The following is a 21,434-nucleotide window of genomic DNA, read 5'->3' as shown; positions in this document are numbered from 1 at the left end:
TACCTCTCTGATTATGAAATAGTACATCGTACTCATTGGAGAGGTTTTTAAATAGAGGAAGAGGAAAACACTTTATAGTCTCAACACCCAAAGTAATCTAGGCTTTGGACACATGTTTCCACTTAAATGCCTAAAAGGTATTTCTAACTTAACATATCCACAACAGAACCCCTAGATCCCCCAGCTTCCCAACTACACCTCATAGTATGCAAATGAGTGACAACTGAATAGGAAATCTGAAGACAGGGTTCCTGCCAGTATTTTATAAAGGCATAAAAATGCTGTATAACCATATCAATTTTAGCAATAATTTATAGCAGTTCTCAATGGCACATTTACAAACACCATTTTTTCAGATATAATAAGTATTTACTCAAAAAAAAGCTGACAGCTCAGAGAAAGTTCTTTTAAACCTGGATTAATCTACATAGCCCCCCCTCTGTCATGAAATACAGTTTGTTATTCTGTACCCATGTTAGGAAGCATTGAGATAATGGAAAGTAGACTTTCTGTTTTCTGTGTCAACATCCTTTGATTTATTCTCCCATAATGTGTAATACAGATGAATCAGGAAGATATGAGGAGAGTAATGTTCAGATAGACACATGGCAGTTTTTCAAGAAGAAACAGCACCTCAGTTAATCCTCCAAAAAGCACCAATTATATTAAAAACATAGAAAAGTTTTCCTAATCTTGTATGCTAGCTCACATGATGGCATAATTTTTTCACAAATGGTTCAGTCTTATAAATGATCAAAAACCCAATGTTGATACATTCTTATCAGCTTTTTTTTTTAACGAAAACATTCCTAGGTGTTCCCTGATCCTGATGACAATGAGTTATATTGTACACAGAAATCTCCCAAGTGTCTCCAAAGTCATACTGAGAAAATTAATTAAAAATACATATGTATACATGTGTATGTATATGGGTGTACATGTACACATACTTATACACACAAATATATAAATATTGAAAGATTTTGCTATTTTAACCAGATACCTCAGATATTATCAAGACTAGTTTGAGTAAAAGTGATTGCATATGCATTGCCACATTTGTGTGAAATTTGATTTTTCTCCCTGAAAACTGTATCCAGTGAAATAAGCTGGAAATGCTTTTTCCATGTATTACCTTATCTATCTGTTTCTCCCATTTTAACAGACCGGTACATGGCCTGGTGCAGTCATGCTTTCAAATGTTTAAAAACATTCTTCCTCAGCATGAGGTCCTCATCTTAGGATTTTTATAGTTGGATGAACTTGAGTTTTAGTGAATTTCAGACCTGGAAAGAAATGCCAAAGCAGCTTACCATATATGGTTCAGAAAGCTGTTGCTGAAAGTGGGGAGGCATCTTTTTAATACATCTTTCCAAAATAAGTAGTATTTAATTTCAAATTGATACCAGGTGCAGAATCATTTTCAGCTGTCTTGACTGAAGTGCATCAATGTATGTAAGACCTTAATGTGATATATACCAAGTACCCTATATACACCTCACTAAAAAATAAAAGGTCAAGATGTTTGGAGTCAGGTACTAGGGAGAGTTGTCCTTTTACAGAAGTGAAATTGTTTCTGCTTACTGTGGGGGTGACTACTTTCTCGGTGCTGTTCTGGGTTCACGGAGTGCATGCTGGCCAAATAACATGTGCTGTAGAGTGCTACCCAGGGAACTCTGGAAATCTCACCAAGGGGAAAAACTCACTTTGGCCTCCTTAGGATTATAGGGTAAGGCTAGGATATAACCCTGGTAGTTGCAGGAAGAAGAAATTCTTAGGAAGTGGTCATATCTGCTATTAACTTTTTCTTTTTGTTAAACATATCCAGGGCTCGTTCAAATTGGGTTTTAAAGACAATATAGAAAATTCTTTGATAACAAGAAAAAAGGGGCACAAGTATCCACAGGGATAGTTCCTTCTGGTCTTTTTTCATTATTTTCTGAGGTTGAGCTTGGCTGCCTATTCACATTCTCTTGGTACTTCTCCTTTTAGTGTGGCTTCAGCCGGACAACTCTGCTGGAGTTGCTTTAAGGTTTTCACGTTCTTGTCCTCCCATTAGCCATATTTGATAGTGTTGATCTCCTTGCCTTTGCAAAACTTCTGCCATTAGCTCTGGAAGCCACTGGTGTCATGGTGCTTTGATCTTTCTGCTCAACCCCCTCTCACTCTTTCTCAGATCCCTTGCTTTGCTCTTGGTCTTCTTGTGTGGATGTCACAATAATGGCTGGCATTCCTCACATGTTTCTAGTGCCAGGCACTGGGTGAATTAACTTAAAAGTATATGTCATTTTGTCTTTAACAGTTTGAACTATTTTAATCCCTGTTTTACAGATAGGGTAACTGAGGCATCATCATTAATTCATTTATACACAAAAGAAGAAAAGATAATTCTAAGACCTTTCTATTTATCAAGGTCTTTATCTTTTTTTGTTTGTTTTGTTTTCTCTAAGATTTTATTTATTTGTCAGAGAGAATGAGAGCAAGCACAAGCAGGGAGAGCAGCAGAGGGAGAAGCAGGCTCCCTGCTGAGCGAAGAACCTGATGCAGGACTCCATCCCAGGACCCTGAGGTCATGACCTGAACTGAAGGCAGATGCTTAATGCACTGAGCCACACAGGCACCCCAATTTATTCAGTAAAAAAAAAAAAAAACTGTCCAGAGTCCCTTTGGTACTTAAAACTAATTGAAGACTTACATTTGCAAAACCTCAGGTAGCCTTTCATTAGCTAGAGTTGAATCAGAAAGAGCAAGACCTAAAGGATTGATTAAAAACGGGAAACAAATTTTCCAAATAGAATATGGAGTGTGTAACATTCTTCTTCTACAGAGGTGTTTCCATTTCCCCTGTATCTCATCTGAATTACATCACTATCTCTTAAAGCCAAATCTTGTGATTTAACCTGTCCTCAGCCTCGTGACTACTGTCACTTTATTGTAGTGTTCAGTCTGCTCTTTGCCATTTTGTGGCTGAGAGATTGCTTCATAAAATGTTCTTATTTCATTGTGTTTTGTCTCCCCCAAGTAGCTTATATGATTTTGGGGTTCAGGTACTATGTCGTATTTCTTTGGTAAACCCCTCAGATACCTTGTGGAGTGCTTATGATCTCTGATTTATACATCTAGGAGAAGATCTATAATGTGGTGGGGTAACTCCTTAATTATCAGAGAGTAAGAGTTAATGGACATTATTAGATTTTAACTGCTTCACTGCAAGGCAGTGAATTCATTTCAAGTGAATGGCCCTGATTGCAGTGGTTAGAGAAGGGAACCTGACCTCAGTGTCTACTGAAGGAGGGCTCTTTTGCTTGAAAAACTTTTAATGAAAAAGATGAGTGATAGAATTCACTTGACTTTTAATTAAACTCTAGCCCATATACTCTTCAGATTGGTGTCTACCACACCAGTTGCCAAGGTGGAAATAGAAATGGTTTTTCATGCAAGGTTGGTGGTTTGCAAAAGCAGTGTTGATGATAAAGCCTGGAAATAGGACATTCATACTGGTATAATTTCCAGATTGGCTCCCAAATGTAGGAATCGAGAAAAAGAGAATTTTGATATAACAGCGGATTTAATGTGCTTGTAGTCCCCGTTAGGTCTACTGTTTTCTGTAAAAACACATATCAAAAATAGAGCATGTGACTGTTTTTGATTCTTCTATGAATAACGATCTCTTCAGAGACATAAAAAGAACTTTAGTACAGAGCCACATGCACTCATCCTAAAATTAAACAATAATTTCCTAATTTTAAGAACTTTTTATTTGAAAGAGAAACCAGTCTTTAGGGCTGAAAACTTTAGGAACAAGTAGGATTGTGCTTTTTGCCAGTCAACACTTGGAAGGTGTATATGAAACACTGGCTGATGCTGGGCTTACTCCCCTAAGAGTATACTTCTCACTAGGACGGTGGAAAGACTTGTTGGCCAAATGTTAGAAACTGAACATAGGCCTGTTCACAATGGTAGCTTAAAACCATGTTTAGGGTTCTCACTGATGGAATATACCAGTAAGAGAGTACAGAAGAAAGGAAGAACACCATTTGTATGAATGCAAATAAAGATTGGGAATCTACCTCCAGATCTCTAGATCTTGCCCAATTGGATTCATTCCACTTGCTTACTTTCAAGTTCTTTATTTGGAACTGGCCAGCACCTTCACAATTCTATTGTTATTTATAATATTAGCAGCCTCTAGTTAATGTTCCAGAGCAGTGCCTTTCAAAGTCTTTTGACTGCAATCCACAGTAAGAAGTACATTTTGCATAACTATTGAATATATGATATGCATGTCTGATGATTTCCACTTAAAAAAATGCTGGTTGTGACTCATTAATTTCAGATCCCATTAATGGGTTAATACCTGCAGTAGAACAAATGGCCTAAGATTCTGGTATTGCTGCATATATCACTAATCTTTTAATTTCTTCATAGTGTTTCCTCTTTCTCTTCTAGATCTAGGAGCTCAGGATGCTATTTCTTAATTTGTTGGAGACATTACAGTTTCAACTTCTGCTTTAAAACCTGGAGCATGTAAAGTGTTCCTAAGCCTGCCATGGTCTCATTTTCCTAGTACTTAAAGGTGTTTACTTTGTGTCTGGCACCCTCACTTTTCTAAGGCCTCAGACCTTTCAGAATAAAGGATGAAGAGGAAGCAGTTGAAGGAAAAAAAAATGTTTTGAAATAATAACCCCACTTCCGCTTATAGGAAATAATTGAAGTAGGAATTCCATTCTTTTTGGAAACATAGCTGGCTGAATTGCTGCAGTGGAAAGGTTTTAGACTTATTATTAACTTCCTGAAATGGAACATAAGAAGTACAAACATGCTTTCAAATGTGTTTAAGAAAATACAGAAGTTTCTTAAATCAGGTTGTGTTTATTAAAAGCAGAATACAAAATACCTTGGGATTCAAAGGTTGCCTCTTACAAAATTTATTCCCTAACAGATTCTGAATAAAAGTTAATCATTTCAGGGGAGGTAACAAAAGTTTTAACAATGATACATCTGGTTGCAGGCTGAGTTTATTCAAGCTCTGAGACCTCAATTTGTTCCTCCAAATTTTCCGCCATTAATAGCCCAAAACGATTGCTTCCCTCATAACAGCATCTAGTGTCTGAGGTGGTTCCCACTCTGTTCTTTGACCAGCTGGTACCACGTTTCTTTTGCCTTCTTTTTTTTGAATTTGATTTACCCTTTGGAAGGAATAATTCAGCAGGGGCATATGACCTTATGGCATTGAACAGATGTTCATATAGTTGCTTTGCCTCAGGGCACATGCTCAGGAGACTTTCCACAGAAGTTGATGTTAGCAGTTGTTGGCATAGTCCATGCACCAGGCTTCCACTATACAGTCTGTTCAACGGGAGAGAAAAACAGAGTGTTGATAAAGCATAGGTTCATTGCAGAGATAACGGTCATTAACATGGCTTCAACAAATGCAGCTAAACAATGAGAACTCTTCTTGCTTCTTTAAATTATTATTAAAATAACTTAAAAAAAAAACAAAAACAAAAAACGTGAAGGAAAGAAGGAGGGAAGATCTGAGTTATTACAAACTTGGCTGGTGATACTTAAAAACTTTTTACCAACAAATGATAGATGCTTGCTGGATCTGCAACTAGCCAAAAGTTGAGCAGGCCTCTTAACACTTCAAAGAAAAGGAATTAAAAATGTCTGATAAACCAAACAGGCAGTCTGTTGAAATATGAGAAAATTTAGTGGCAGCACGTGCAAGTTCACTGATTCACTTGCACTGAAAACCTACTTCAGAAATATAAGATGGGATTAACTGGAAGCCACAAATTTAATATATAACTTAATGTCAGAGTTGATTCACTGGTGCCTTAGCAACTGATCAGTGTAAGATCATCATTTAATAAACTCTAGTAATGCTGAGATGCAAGAACAGTCCTGCTGAAATCATCATGAGGAGAACTGTTTGGTTCTGTTTTTCTCTGTTGTGTTGTAAAGGGATTTATGGTAGCTAGAGAGGATCCAGTCAAGAATGACCTAAATTATTTAAGGAAAGGGCATAAAGAATCCACAAGTCAAAGTCCAATTAATCTTATTGGTAGAAGGTTCTAGGAGTAGCTCAGCTATTAGGATCTATTAACACTATTAACACTAGGGATCTATTAACACTATTTACTGTTTAGGAAGCTTTAGACCTTAAAACATTTAAAGTCATACCAGCATATTTTATACGCCTCCATTCATGTATCACTCAATTTATTTGACAAATATTTGTGTATTTACTATATGTTAGGCCCTGGGGCTACAAAAGTAAATAAAGTAGCTAAGTCTCTGTCCTCAGAGACCTTACATTCAAGTGGGGAGAGACAAAGCACATCTATAATCTCAGCTCCATTTGCTAACAATCTCCCCTTTATCTTCCTCTCTCCCTCTGGGATCTCCTGGATGGACAATCACCAGGATGTCCCAATCCAGTGAATGTAGCACTTTTTCACTGGCCCACACCCTACTGCTATCCTTTCTTTCTTACCCAGCTTCAATTCCATAGTCCAACACATCATCACTTCCTGGCATACAGGTTGCCTCTCCCTTCTTCATACTTACCTGGCAAAACAAAAACCCTAGATAAAGTTCACTGAAGCATCTAATAGTCATCTCACTAGAATGAAAAAGCTCCATGACAACAGAGATTTTAAAAAATTTGTTTTGTTCACTACACTCTAGCACACAGGGGCTTAATAAATATTTGAACGAATATGTGAACAGTTTGCCAAGTAATAAGAAATGCAATTTACAAAAGTCCAAAAGAGTAATAGGACTAGAGTGACTGGAAGCAGAGAATAATATCCCAGAATGGTAATCAGAAGAAGCTTCTATAAAGTGATATTTGAACAAAGACCTGAGAGAAATGAAGGAACAACTTATATCCTACCAACTGCCTCTTTTCTTACTTTACGGGGCGGTTTTTAAATCTTTGATCTAATTATGGGTACTTTTTGGGAGTATGGAACAAAATTAATATTTCTCCTTTTTCCAGCTCTTTAGCTATAATGGTGATCCAAGACCAATTATACTAAGATTAATTTTTTAAACATAACTTATGTGCTTTAAGTATAAATAAAAGTATTTACTTCTGTGTGCAGCCATCTGAACTAGTTTCCCGTGGTGCTTACCGAGTTAGGTCTGGTTCCGGGAGAGGAGTGGACAGCAGCTGATTGAGATACATCCCCATCTGCAGACAGCACTGCCACTGACAGAAGATGTGAGCTGTGTCTAAGTCCAGTCTCGTGCCCGGCCGTGTCTGCTCCTTCACTCTCTGGAACTCTTCATACAACATCCTAGCACCAACCTCCCGCAGCTCTTCCTTATCTAGACAAAGAAACAACCCAAGGGCAGTATTTCCAAAAACACTGTATAGCTTGTAATTTTCTCTATATATAGAACTTTGAATTCCATAAAGAAAAAAAAATTAGTTTAAATAACCAAAATGCTTTTCTTTTCTGGCTCTTTACTATTTTAACATCAGTGTAAAAGCCTTGCTGTATAAATTGAAATATTTATACTGAAATGCCTTTTTAATGATGACCTAACTATTCAACCCCAAATTATTTATTTTTTTTCCCTTAAAATAACATCTCTTCCACTGGTTTACTACCTGACCTTAAACACCACTGCATCTGAACTCTCCAAACCCTAAATCTGTCTCTCTGAAAAATACAAATCACTATTAAACGTCATTCTCTTCACTGTTCTTGTTCACTAAATTTCCTTCCATGGAGGCCTCTATGCTACAGTGCACTTAACACAGCCTCTGTGTTCAAAGCACACTAACTTCTGCTTTGTGGGAGGAAAACAAAAGCATGACTCAAGGAGAATATGGTCAGTCATCTACATCACACAGTAGAGGATAAGAGGCAAGAAGCAACAACCATAGGCAAGGAAGAGTGCTCTGTGTGTTCAACTGTAAGCTTCTGCACGTTTGCTTGTGTGGGGGCGTGCAAAAGGACACTGGACCAACTTGAAAGTAATAAAAAGGAGGCCCACCTTTTACCAATTAGCGAGCAGCAAGGCACTGAGCCTGCCTGGGTGCAGGGTCCACAATTCCTAAAAGAAAAGAAACAGACCCTTGACGTGCCCCTTCTGCTGGACTCAGGTAAAAACTTCACAGGCTTGTGCCCTGAGAATGTTCTTAAATGAGAGAAAACCAACAGTGGGCCTTAACTTGTTTTGCATTAAGTTGGCTGTCCTAAAACAACAACAGTCTCTTCTGACAGCAACTCTCACCCTTGGGAGTCCTGGAATCTAGACTGATTCATTCTCATTTAACTTATTTTTAAAAGTAAACTCCAGTGTAGCACTGTCCACCAGAACTTTCAGCAACGATGAACTGTTCTGGATCTGTGCTGTCGAATTCAGCCTGTAGCCATATGTGGCTACTGAGCACTTAAATGTGCCTGGTTGTCAAGGAGAAGCTGGTTTTAATTTAAATAGCCACATGTGACTAGTGGCCATTAGATTAGATAGTAGCACTGTTCCGGAGTGTGATAATGATTATACATGTTTAGATAAAGTGTTACAGCATTCATAATCTTTTAAAGGGAGTAATTCCACTGGAGAATTGAAGTGCTTCAATGCATTCTCACTTATTTCACCTGATACTTAAATGCAGTTGAAACTGCCTTAAAGTGTATTTCTGTAATAGAAAAGTTACTGTTTCTAGCATCACTAACACACTAATTGAAACTTACAGTGGAGAAGAAATAATAAAACAGCACAAGCATGAATGTTTATTATGACTGTAGGTATTCAGAAGTTTCACCGACCAGACTATTTTAAATCCGTTTCTAGTGATGATGTTGCCACTGTATTGATAGGGCCAGGTTACACAGAAGACAGAATGTAACTGGCACATTATACATTCTGACTTAAGAGATTAAAGCATTAGGTGCCACAGAGCAGGTGGGATTCCGCAGTATCAGCACATCCTAACTGCTGGGCCGTTGTCAAACTGTGCAGCACAGAGCCTGGCACATACAAGTGCTTAGAAACATCTGCCAATGAATGGATGATGCTTTAGTCCCTCTATTCCTAAGTTTTGGATATAACTGATGTGAGGAAATAATCCAAGAATATTTTTTCGCTTGTTTAAACTTGTATTACATGCAAGTAACATGCAAATATTTACTCCTGGAATTTCCAGATACCTACCAGGGCTGGTTATTATGGCATGCAAGGGCCCCATCAGCATCCCTAGCAGTAAGGCCTGGAGGTGATGCAGCTTTGCCTTGGACTCTGTGTGCTGCAACCAGTAGCAACTGACAGAAATGGGCAGCTTCAGTGAAGAAGGAATTGGTTCCAGGATGGTCTGTTTCACCTTCAGGGTGTCTAACAGAAGTATCTGCCGTTTGGCCAAGGAGAGCTGAAAATACATACCAAACATCCTGCAAGTTACTTTGGGGAATGTCTTTATTGTTTTTCTAGTATGAAAACACTTTAATGCAAATGTATTGCTCTGTCAGTTTCTTATCTTCCTGGGGAAAGAAATCAGCCACCGGGTGCTTAATAAATACGGTTGTATGGATATATTGTCTACCCTCACTACACAGCCCTTACTCATGTCATTCCATCTTCTATGTAGGCTGGTGAACATCTTCAGTGGATATATCACTTGGGAAGCTTGTTAAAAAATTCAGTTTTCAGGTCCCACCCCCTAAATTTTGATTCAGTAAATTTGAGAGGAACCCAGGAATCTGCATTTTAACTATTCTGCTTTGAGAAACGAACGAAGATCTATACTTAGCCCTACTCTTACTTGCCAGTGAATATTCAGTCCCCACCTTCTTCATGGTGCCATTACTGATCACCAATAGAAGGCAAACTTAGATTTTATGTACCCTTTATGGCATATCAGACAAGCTTCTGTTTGTTTGGGTCCTGTCTCCTGTCCCTGCCCAGGTGAATGTTTTATTATCTTTTTGTTTTCCCACACAGGGACTGTTGCAGGGTAGCTGCTTGTAGGTGAGACATATAGTCAAGGGAGATGGGAATATTTAAGGAGTACCTCACTGCTTGCAGTAATACACCACACTCACTTCTACGCCATGTGTTAGAGTGCCCTTCAAATAAAAGGGAATTAACAGCTATGAGGATTTCAGACTTCTTGAAATAACTTTACCTTAATGAATCTTAAGAACCATAAGGGACCTTCTAGGTCACATACTTCTAAAATAAGGACATTAGGACTATTAAAAGGGCACCTTCAGAAGAACTTTATGATCAAACTTTGAGAGAAAAAAACCGTTGTATTCCTATTGTCAACGTGCAGCCAGAAAAATATTTTTCTTAACTTTCTGAAAGGATGAAACGTTGCTCAGCATCTTAAAAACCAGCTTGTCATCAGTGTGTTGACAGCTGGGAATGGACATGTTAACCTTGAAATACAACACATCATAATTGACAAAATAGTTTCAACACTGATGCAGAGAGTATTAAATATAATTTATAAATATGGGTTTAAGATTTTGATACTGGTAAACTTCTTAAAATTAGAAATATGCAAAATGCTCTACAGTGTAATCAATCACTCTTATGGGAAGTAGCGATTAATAAACAAAAACTCTATGATCTCAACGGGTAGGAAAATGCACCAAGTAAAGCTAAGGAAATACATGAATTCTTTTCTGACCTATAACTGCTCTGCTCACAGCCCTTAAATCTGGTTAACTTTTATCCCATGTGACAAGTCTGAAAGCACAAGCCTGTAGAAAATCCCACAGAGAAACAGAGACACCCAGAAAGAGGCTGGTCCTGGCACTGTCTTACTCCCAGAGAATAGTCCACTTCCATCTCACCTTATGATTAACCTCCCATTGCTTAGCTTGAGTGGAGCTCTATCCACTGCAACTAACATAACCAAAATGGAAACTATGTGGTTACTGTGGGAATTAAGTAACTATAAAGTTTCTATTACAACAGCTGGCACAAAGCAGATAACTGTCACAAAATTTCTATTCATATTGTGCATTTGTCTTTGGAATCACATTTGCACCTGATACCATTTAGAATTATCATGGGCTAATGAGAGTTAGCAATAATGAGCTAAGTGCAGAACTGATGAGTTTATGCCTAGGGAAAGCTAAAAGATCTCACCATACAGAAAGTGAACTTAAAATTTTACCCTGTTTTGAATACAGGTAAGTGATGAGAACACTTATCATCTCCACTTAGCAAGAAGGATAATCAGCATGCTATACTCATTGGCTCAACTGGATTTTTATATGGGGGGAAATGTGCCCTGATCCTTATGTCACACCATACACAGAAAAATCAGTTGCAGACAGATAAAAGACAAAAATAAAAAAGAAAAAAAAAAAAAAAAAAAAAAAAAGTCGTGACCTTGAAGTAGACTAATTTTCTAAGTAGGTCACAGAAGTGATAATCATAAATAATAAATTTAAGCTGGACTATATTAAGAACTTCTGTTCATCAAAACATATTAGAATGAAAAGAACCTACAGAATTTGAGAATCTGTTTACATGTTGACACAGGACACATATAGAGAAATAAAAAGCCAAAAGAAAAATGGGCAAAAGACTTTGAACAAAAAATTATATAAATAACCAAATGGCCAACTGACACATAAAAGGTGCTCAAAAATAAGTCATCAGAAAAATGCAAATTTAACATCCAACAAATTGGCTAAAATGATGCCACTATACAAACATCAGAATAGCTAAAACTTAAAGGATAAAAAACACAAAAAGTGTCAGGAGAGGTGTAAATTAAGAGGAACCTTCATAAGCTGCTGGTGGGAATTAATTGGTTAAACCACCTTGCAAGTCCATTTGACAATCTGTCTTGTAAACTGAACACATGCGTATCTTCTAACAATTCCACTCCTAGTGGTATATGCAATAGAAATGTGTCCCTATTTTCAGCAAATGATGTGCACCAAAATGCTCATAGCCCTATTCATAACTGCCCAAACTGCAAACTACCCAAATGCCCATCAACTGCAAAATGGAAAAATCAATTGCGGTATATTCCCACACAGCAATGAGATATAAATGATCAAGAGCTTCCCACAGTGATGTGAGTCTCATAAACATCAGGTGAATAAAAGAAGCCAGATGAGAAAATTCCTATTCTATGATCCCATTTTTATAAGATAAAAAAAGTTAAAACTTTTCAATGTTATTACAGGTCTGGATAGTGATTACCAGAGAGGGGAGAGAGGGGCTGCTCAAACCAGACATTAGGCAAAGCTACTGGGGTGCTGATGAACGTTCTTTACAGGGTAGCGTGGATTGGTAAAATTTCATCAGGCTGTACAATCGTCTGTGTACTTTGCTGTGTGTACACACTCAGGGAGGGATGAACTGCAAAGTGGCAAGGGGAAACTTTTAGGATTGTGGCATACATTCATTATTTTAGTTTGCAAGATGGATTCACAGATGGAAACATACATCAAAGTGCACTTTAAATATGGGCACTTTCCTGTACAGCACTTCTCAATAAAGCCATAAAAAAGGTTTTAAAAACTCTCCAACATAGCACCATTTATGTTGTGAGGAGAAATGTAATTTTAGCAAAATATCATCATTTAGAATGTTGCTAATTTGCTCATATGAGAAAAGTTTTAATAAATCCCTTTTGTTTGGAATTTGACCTATGCTCAACTTTCTACTTCTGTAACCCTGGAAATGTGATAAAGTTAGTTTTTACTTGGCATGGTAAAAATGACTCTTGTAAAATTGCATCTAGGTTTGTATAAGTGAACTGTAAACCCAGATGAGGACATCATATCGTGGGGCTTCCTTGAGCACAGTGACCTATAATTAGGCATGGCCCTTGCAGGGAGCCCGGAAGCTATGTTTATGGAATTGTTACAAAAAGGGAGGGGTAAGGAGGCCAGTGAGACCTTTTCTTTCTTTGAGATATAATTCACATGTTATAAATTCACTCTTCTATTTACTTTTATTTATTTATAATTTTACTTTTATTATGTTCAGTTAGCCACTGTATAGTACAGCATTAGTTTTTCATGTAGTGTTCAATGATTCATTAGTTGCATATAACAACCAGTCTTCATCACATGTGCCCTCCTTAATACCCTCACCCCGTTACTTTACCCCCCAACCCCCCCGAAATCCTAAAACAATTTTAATATATTTATAAGCTTGTGCAAGCATCACTAATTCCAGAACATTTCAGCACCCCTTAAAGAAACACATCACACGAACAGTCATTCCTCATTGCTAAGGAGGCACTGATAACCCACCTGATGTGGATCTCATTTCCTCGTGCCTGAGCAGGCACTAATGGGGAAATTAAAGAATTTAGTGCCTAGCCAACAGTGTAGGCCAGCTTTTGGCACTGCTACATTTCAGTCTGGATAATGCCTTGTTCCTGGGAGGGGCTGTCTGGTGCATTTTAAGATGTTTAGCAGCATGCTTGGCCCCTTCCCACTGATGCCAGTAGCAACACTCCTCCTTCCCCCAACTACCTAGGTAGTGATAATCAAAAGTGTCTCCAGACATTGCCAAATGTCCCCTGTGGGAGGTAGGAGGACAAATCATCCCACTGGAGAACGTGGTGTAGACTGTTGGAAAAACTCCCACAGGAAAGGAAAGCCTGATTCAAACCTGCTGGGAAGCTATGGTTGCTGTCCTATAGTCTTGAGTAGACTAGTACCAGGAATGGTCTATGAGAGTCTCATGAATCTGAACATTAGTTGAATTTAAGAAAACTCTCATTGCCACTACAACTGGCATTTTAAGTTTATCTGCACTTAACTGTAACTTTAATTGTGTTAGCATAAGCAGTTTCATACTTATTTATAATTTTTTGAGAGGGAGAGTGAGCCCAAGGAAAGGTGTGAGAGGGAGGGGCAGGCTCCATGCACAGTGCAGAGCCCTTCTTGGGGCTCGATCTCAGGACCCTGAGATCATCACCTGGGCTGAAATCAAGAGTCAGATGCTTAACTGAGTCACCTAGGTGGCCCTCTATTTATAATTTTTAGTATATTTATGTAATGTTACAAACAATAAACACTGGGATCCATAAATTATTTTTTATCTTAAAAAGTGGATTGCTGGGGCGCCTGGGTGGCTCAGTGGGTTAAAGCCTCTACTTTCAGCTCGGGTCATGATCCCAGGGTCCTGGGATCGAGCCCCACATCGGGCTCTCTGCTCGGCGGGGAGCCTGCTTCCCCTTTCTCTCTCTGCCTGCCTCTCTGCCTACTTGTGATCTCTCTCTGTCAAATAAATAAATAAAATCTAAAAAAAAAAAAAAAAGTGGATTGCTCAGACTGTTACTCAGGTTTAAACAACACTGAGTTAGGCTAAGAGTCATATTTTCAATATCAAACTAATCATTATGATGTCATAAACCTAAAGCCTAAAAAAAAAAAGGTCCTCATTGATAAAAATGAAAAATTAGACCCAAGCAAGCATCAGTATTAATCTTAATTGAAATCTGAGCAATCTAAGATATTCATCATGCCTTTGATCAATACCTTCAAGGCACACTTCTTTTTGCAGCTCAGAATTTTTTCCTTTTCCTTGTTTTCTAAAGTCACATGATCCCAATTTATTAATAGCTAGTATCAACAGAATAGCAGTAATAAGTGCAAAATAACACAGAATACCAAAGTAGAATGGAAATGGCAGATCTGGGGCTAAAAGACCTGGGTTTGAGTCCTAACACTGCAACTCTCTGGCTGACCTATCACACAGTAACCTACTTTGAGTCCTAGTTTTGTCTGCTATGAAATGGGACTAGAGCAACCAACGTCATTTGGTTATATTAAGAGAGAGAATATGCATGAAAGCACTTTTTAACCTGTAAAGTACTTAACAAAAATTAGATTAGCGTTACAAACACTTACCTCAGTCAATTTGCTTAAGTCCGCATGATCCTTGGGCAGTGCTACTGCATTAACAATCGATGTTTTGATATTTTTATTAATCCTTTCCACTTCGCTGAAAGCTAGAGGCTGAGAAGGCAATGCCTTCCAGGACATATTTTCCAGATGTGGAGAGGCATTCAAAAGAAGCCCATAGATGATTTGCCGAATGGGCAGAGATACTCTGTGGGCATTCGGTTGCTGCATATTTTCCACCTGTGTGTGAAGAATGGTCCTTCTTAGCACCAAAGCATCGCTGATGAAAGGAGACAGCTGGCCTTTGGCCAAAGCCACTAATACCCACTCTGGTAAGTCCAGATTCAGGGCGGCTGGGCAGGCGTAAGTACCATGCTGGAAAAAGTCCTGCAGCTTCACCTGAGATTGCTGGTATTCTTCCATGGAACAGCAGAGAATTTCCTTAACATTTTCACGATCCTTTTTTGGGAGATATTTCAGAACATTATCGAGTGCTTCAGTAGGGTTGGCAAAATGAGATAACCAATTCAGAAGTCCCAAAACTCGGTGGTGTCTCCTCCCCTTAGAACTGGTAGCTCCAAGAGGAAGACGTACTTTACTTAAGAATGTCTCTATGATGGGCAGATTAATATGATCATTTCCACATAGCACCGCAAAGAGAGGCAGTAGAGCTTTATTCATATTGCTGAAGTGATGGCAGAGTGCATCAAGGGAAAAGCACTTGGCAGGGATATAGCAATCTTGTGTGCCTTTGATAGTGTTGACATTTCTCCACTGAAAGCTATTCAATGGGCAAAACCCAGTTTTTAAGTCAAAGATGCAAAAGTCACTATCTGATGATAACACAGGGCAATTCCAATGATTAGCCAGTGTCATAATGTCCCGATCTGCTTCTGAAAAGCACTGGACAAAACACACCTGTAGCTTGATCAAAACCTGAATGAACACTTCCCGGATGAGTAAAGGACACACATACCCACCACCACCAACAGAAAGGGAATGAGCCATCTGGATCTTTTCTCTTGCTCGATCCTTTAAAGTTTTAAGCTTTTTATCGGAAATGTCACATCCTCCATCTAATACAACATATGGACAGATATTACAAGCAAACAGTGATTCAAAGAATTTTTGTGCAACATCTGCAAAAGAATCATAGTCCCCTCCATACCGAAGTTCCAAGTTTGAGTTGAAGCAGAGCCGATGGAAGAGAGCATAGCCATCAATGACAATTTTTGTGTCTCGCAACTTCAAATCAGTGAAGAACTCATTACTATGATCTTCCACAAAACTCATTAGTCCTCGAATACCCATGATGACTGAAGAATTTAAAACAACAGAACACATTTTCAATTGATGCTGTTTACTGGGGACCAAGTCATCATTTCCAGCACTAAAAACCAACAGCAAATGTTATGAACAGTTCTTTAAACAGCACATATTAGGGGTTAGCATCTCAATTCTTACCTAGAGGCTCAGGCAGCACCAGCTAGCTGAGTGCATTCTCATTTTCTTTTGCTTTCCCCATGTGTGATAAGGCACAAATGCAATGGTTTCATGGAGTTTGATCTCTAGATAGGAATGGAGGCTGTTGATTTTAAAAGAAAATCAGTTAAAGCCCATTACTGACATACTAACAAAGACTACTGTGGATTCTGATACTGAGATAGGTAACAGTCACCATCTTACAACACAGATTATTTGTGTAGGGTCAAAATAAAAAGGCCTAAGCTATAAAAATGATACCGTCCTCAATCTCATAATAAATCAGAGAGCACTTGGCTTCAGTTAACTAAAGTATGTAGGGTCAATGATAGGCAACCAGTTTTTCTTTATTGACAGTCTGGGAATTTCTTTTAGGCCTTGGCTTATTGTTGGGCCCAGCTTAACTGGCATAGTTTGAGTAAGGAAAATTACTGCTTCATGAGCATGGGGGACTTAACTCTCCAGTTTCACCTTGACCACAGGCTCTTTCCATCTTCTTGTCTTTGCTTATGCGGTTCAGTACCACGAAAATCGTTCCTTATCTGGCTAACTTAAGTCACAGCATGTGTGTTACTAGCTTTTCCTTTCGCCTCATGCTCCAGTATGGCTCAGTATGGCACTGTCTTTATTTAAAACCACGAAAATTTGTCAACCATGGACTTCTAATGCATTAATTTTGGTTTTTAAATATATTGCATTAAAATATATTTACCTTGATTACAGACTTTTGGGGTACCCTCTTACATTTTGCGCGCCACTCAATTCACCCTAATTTTAGCCCTACCCTCAGCACTTTATCCGGCATAGCAGTTATTTATTTATGTCTTGCAAAGCTTTGCGTGCTGGATAGGAGAAAGGCTCACAGAAGGTCTGATGTTAGTCGTCAAACACGGGCCTTTATACATCACGCTACCACAACCCTCACAGCTCGCTACCCCGACCAGAAGAGGAGCCCACCTACATCTTCCTCCCAGGGCACCAGCCCTTCCATTAAAAGACTGCAGGAGCCCCTGCTTGAAACGCCCGCACGTGAGAGTCCCACCTTAAGAGCGGGAACCGGAAGTCTCCGCGTATGACGTCACTCGGTTCCTCGAAGCCAGTGATGCCAGGCTGCGCCGGGGGCCCAGGCTCTCCTGGGCCTGGAGGCGCGATGTCCCTAAAGGCGGGCTGGGAACTAAGCTCCGAAATGGCGGCTGTCAGGGTAGGAAAGCCAGGCGGATCAGGCCTGATCGTCTTTCCCCGCCCACTTGGGTCGGTGCACACTTCCGCCTCGGGGACCCGCTCCGTGCAGCCTGGCTCCGGCTTCCCAGGATGCCCCACGCCGTCTCCCTGGCAACGGCGTCCAACAACCATGCGGGGAGGTCTTGGAGCTCTGCCGCGCGGCTGCACCTACGTGGGACTTGCCCAACTTACGTCCCAGTTACGGGTGGGACTGTTGGCATGCCGCTTCTCCGCCCTCGACTCCGAAAGGTATGCGCTCCTCGGGGCGTGCCGGGCTCCCCGAAGCAGGGGAAGGTGATGGCTTCAGGCTGCCCCAGCTGGGATCCGCGTCCGTGGGCCTCCGTACCCGCGATCTCTTCACTTCTCTCAGCTCCTTACCTCCCGGATCTGCTCCAGTCTCCGGAGAATCGTGTTGCTGGCGCCTCCTCCACATACGTTAACCCGCTTGGCGAAAGTGTAATTTTTTAAAACAAAGTTGAGGCAAGGAATGTTCGTTTGACCTTTAAGGTTAGCGTTCTACTTTAGCAGAATCTGGTGTCCAATCTGCTTCCTCTCGTTTATTATTACCAGGGAAGAGAACTACTGACTTCAACCTGTGATAAACACTCTCCCTCCCTCCCTGGCCTTTTGCCCCAGCCAGGCTAGTTTTACCTCAAAGGGTCAGTTTGCAGGAGGTAATCTCTCACCTTTCTCACGGTTCCCATCCAACTTTCTAAATCTTCTCTTCCCTCTTCTCACCACTCCCTCCCCGCCCCCCGCCTCCCCCGCCTTGGGCAACAGTTGGCCTGCTGGACTCTAGTTTGCCTTAAGAAAATTTATTGAACACCCGCTCTATGACAGGAGCCAAGGATACAAAAGATAAAGTGTGTTCCTGGAGCTCAACTTCATTCACAACCTTCTTGAGGTGGGGGCGAGGCAACAATGACAACCGAACAGACGAACAGACGTTCTGGAATCTAGGACGTTCTGGAATCTAGATGGTAGGGGACCTACTAGGGTTGCTCTGTGGTTGCAGAGAAGAGATGAATGGGATCGATGGCCTAAAGGTGGACTGGGGAAGGGGATTGCAGGGCTGAGTCTGGGAACCTAGTCCCGAAGTACTCTGTGGGCCTGGCCAGACTGCTTAGGCGACATGGCTGGGTTTAAAAGCTCATTTACAAATAGGAGCCATTGGGAAATTGGATTCTCAGAACTGTTCTGTCCTTCACTAAACACTAAACACTTCCCTAAAATACGGAAAATTACTGGGTGATCTGAAGGGTTCTTTTCAGTTGAGAAGCCTGTGAATCCATATATTTTTCTTAACACCTTAATTTGGCCAGAAAGTAGCACTTTTATGGGAGCACAGAAAGCAAACAAAATATACATCTGGAGGCCTGCTCTTTAGTTGTTTTTGCAGTAGTAGACTTCACAAATGTTTTCTGTGATCTTGATAATCTGACGTAATTTTTTATTTATTCAGGGATTTTGGGGTATGAACTCCAGCTTTGAAGTTTCAACGCAAGGGTAATGTTGTATGAGCACTGAGCCACCAGATGATTTGGTTTCTTTCTTCCTTTTTTTTTTTTTTTTTGGATTTTATTTTTAAGTAATCGCCACACCCAACATGGGGCTCAAAGCCACAACCCCAAGATCAAGAGTGGTGTGCTGTACCCATTGAATCAGCACAACTCCCCTCTTTTTAGTTGTTGTTTTTTTGTTTTGTTTTTTGTTTTTTTAAAGCTCATTATTAGAATACTTCTCACTGGCATCCAGTAAAACTTAACTGATCAATGCATTATTTAAAGAAGAAAAATGCTTTAAATGGACATTTACTGTTTATGTTCTAATCCAGGGATTTTTGTATTTGTCACCACCATGTGAAGTTTGTTGATCATAAACCCCAAACTACACAGATAGCATCTTGTTTTATCATTAAACATACTAAGTTTTTGTCTTATAGCTTTGGAATGAAAACTTGACTCCAAGGCATAGACAGTCTTCAATTTAAAATCATGTTTTTTTAGATTTTTAAACAAAGTCCACTTTTCATGATAACTAACAAAACATTTTACATTTTGATGAAGTAAAAGTGATTTTACTAGGCATACAATCATATAAAACAGTTCTACTTTTCATAATCCTGCTGTACATTTATAGTTCCTTAAGGAACTATAACACATTTATATTTAGCTATCATTAAAATATAATCTTTGATTTGAACTGCATTTGTGATACTTCTTGTTTCCAATCCAGAGAGATTACTTTATACACAGTGTATATAATAACTTCAGAAACTGGACCAGAATTTGTTTAGGATGAGAAAAAAACTTATTCTAAAGTCTTTATTCTTCTTCACATCTATTCTAATAAATGCAAATACCATGGTTTAATGTCTACAGGGAAAAAAAATTCTATGCTGACTTCTAGTTTAATCCTAACTCACTATTTGTTAATCAAAACAGACATAAGGTGGAAAGAATTACAAAAAGAGTGAAGCAAATGTATAAATTTAAGGAAATTATAATGTTCTTATACTTGGATATTTTTTTTAAGCAGTAGGTGGGGAGTATAAATCTTAAACAGATTATTTAATTCTAACTCACTTTTGCCATATTTGGCTGTCTTCTGCTAGAATCTGCTAGTATCACTACCTTTCAACCTTTTTCTCTCAAGTCATTAAATGTGATGTCATTGAATCCACTATTCAAGGTGCAGGTATTAATGTCAAAACCTGACACTTATTGTTAGGAATACTTGAGCATTCTTTGTACCTGATCTCTGGTCTTTTCACTTTTAAGGGGTTGACCAACACTACTTGGATGAATTTGGCCATCTTTTAGGAGACTTGAATGTTAAATTTCTATAAACAAATAATCCAGTTCTCTCTTGTTTGGAGCAATGCTGAAATTCCAAGAGGCTGCTAAGTGTGTGAATGGATCATTAGCCATTTCTACTTATCCGAAGACCTTGATTGCAAGAAGATATGTCCTTGAACAAAAACTTGGTAGTGGAAGTTTTGGAACTGTCTATCTGGTTTCAGACAAGAAAGCAAAACAAGGAGAGGAATTGTAAGTAAAAATACTTCATACAAATTTTGAGTTGGATGCCCTGTATTCATAGCTCTTAGCTGATTAAGAACATGGAGTACCATTTGCTCTTTGCATTTAGGATTCTAAGAATTTAGTAAGTGATAGAAAAGCTTCTTAAGATAAGATTTTTACAGGCATTTCAGCAGGTGAGTGAAGTACCTAAATGACCTAGAATAGGGAAATGGGGTAGATGAAGTGAAAATATCATTTTTATGCATACCAGAATCTCAATTACAACATTGCTTCCACTTAACTTGATTGGAACTTCTTGAATGAGAAAGTAAGAATTGTTTATAATGATGGCAATTTTAGAAATGTTATGAAATGCAAATAAATGGTAATTCACGCTTGAGGTGAATAGGGTGTACTAAGGGAAATATGGCATTAGGGTTTTTTTTTTTCTTCTTCTATGAAGGAATTTTTCTAAATCTGTAGTCACACAGCTCTCAAATTAGACATTTAAACCAAACACGGGCTTCATCTAAAATTAGCTTAATAATATTTAGGACCCTCTTGTTACTTCCTTTTCTTTGATTTTATTCAGACCCTTAAACTTTCATGGTAGAGAAAAACTCATAGTGCTGTTGGATGGTATGTCTGTTACAGGTAATGATGAATCTTCCTTTCTAGCTTGAAGTTGTTTGAATTTGTTACAGTGAAAAGTTAGTTAGAACTGAAGTTCAGATGAGAAACTTGTATATCAGAAACACAGGAAAAAGAGAAAGCAGAAGGAAGAATGATCCAGGACATCAGCCCTTAACTCCAGAAGAACAGACCTCCATCCCATAATCTATTCCTTTTTTTTTTA

The 21,434-nt window shown here is 39.0% G+C and overlaps 3 protein-coding genes across 12 annotated transcripts in view; 2 read left to right on the top strand and 1 right to left on the bottom strand.

Annotated features, from left to right (window-relative positions):
* ATP2C1 (ATPase secretory pathway Ca2+ transporting 1) overlaps positions 1–7,715 on the top strand; it is a 172,034-nt gene extending 164,319 nt beyond the window's left edge. For 4 of the 5 annotated variants that reach the window (XM_032869705.1, XM_032869709.1, XM_032869710.1 and 1 more), the window contains one exon: positions 7,151–7,715. In XM_032869705.1, coding sequence (XP_032725596.1) covers positions 7,151–7,246 — 96 coding nt within the window. In that variant the 3' untranslated portion in view covers positions 7,247–7,715. Of the gene's footprint in view, positions 1–7,112 lie in introns of all 5 variants that reach the window. The other variant, XM_032869707.1, reaches the window with a different exon arrangement.
* On the bottom strand, positions 7,233–17,607 carry ASTE1 (asteroid homolog 1). Of its 2 annotated transcripts, XM_032869719.1 has the most exons (6): positions 17,377–17,607; positions 16,317–16,437; positions 14,859–16,168; positions 9,178–9,388; positions 8,014–8,073; positions 7,233–7,338 (listed from the first exon to the last, which is right to left on the bottom strand). In XM_032869719.1, the coding sequence occupies exons 3-5, from the start codon at positions 16,161–16,163 to the stop codon at positions 8,024–8,026; spliced, it is 1,566 nt and encodes a 521-aa protein (XP_032725610.1). In that variant the 5' UTR covers positions 16,164–16,168; positions 16,317–16,437; positions 17,377–17,607; the 3' UTR covers positions 7,233–7,338; positions 8,014–8,023. The 2 variants fall into 2 exon arrangements, with proteins under 2 accessions (XP_032725610.1, XP_032725611.1); XM_032869720.1 differs by lacking the exons at positions 8,014–8,073; positions 9,178–9,388 and having other exon boundaries at positions 7,254–7,338.
* Positions 17,608–17,652: 45 nt separating this feature from the next.
* NEK11 (NIMA related kinase 11) overlaps positions 17,653–21,434 on the top strand; it is a 241,161-nt gene continuing 237,379 nt past the window's right edge. Inside the window, exons 1-2 of one of the 5 annotated variants that reach the window (XM_032869715.1) lie at positions 17,653–17,804; positions 20,336–20,605. In XM_032869715.1, coding sequence (XP_032725606.1) covers positions 20,436–20,605 — 170 coding nt within the window. In that variant the 5' untranslated portion in view covers positions 17,653–17,804; positions 20,336–20,435. Of the gene's footprint in view, positions 17,805–18,345; positions 18,460–20,335; positions 20,606–21,434 lie in introns of those variants that run through there. The other 4 variants (XM_032869712.1, XM_032869713.1, XM_032869714.1 and 1 more) reach the window with 4 other exon arrangements.

Source organism: Lontra canadensis, unplaced genomic scaffold (assembly GCF_010015895.1).
Source record: "Lontra canadensis isolate GAN:19392208 unplaced genomic scaffold, GSC_riverotter_1.0 scaffold38, whole genome shotgun sequence".
NCBI classification, from domain to species: domain Eukaryota; kingdom Metazoa; phylum Chordata; class Mammalia; order Carnivora; family Mustelidae; genus Lontra; species Lontra canadensis.
This window is presented reverse-complemented; position numbering and strand designations above follow the sequence as displayed.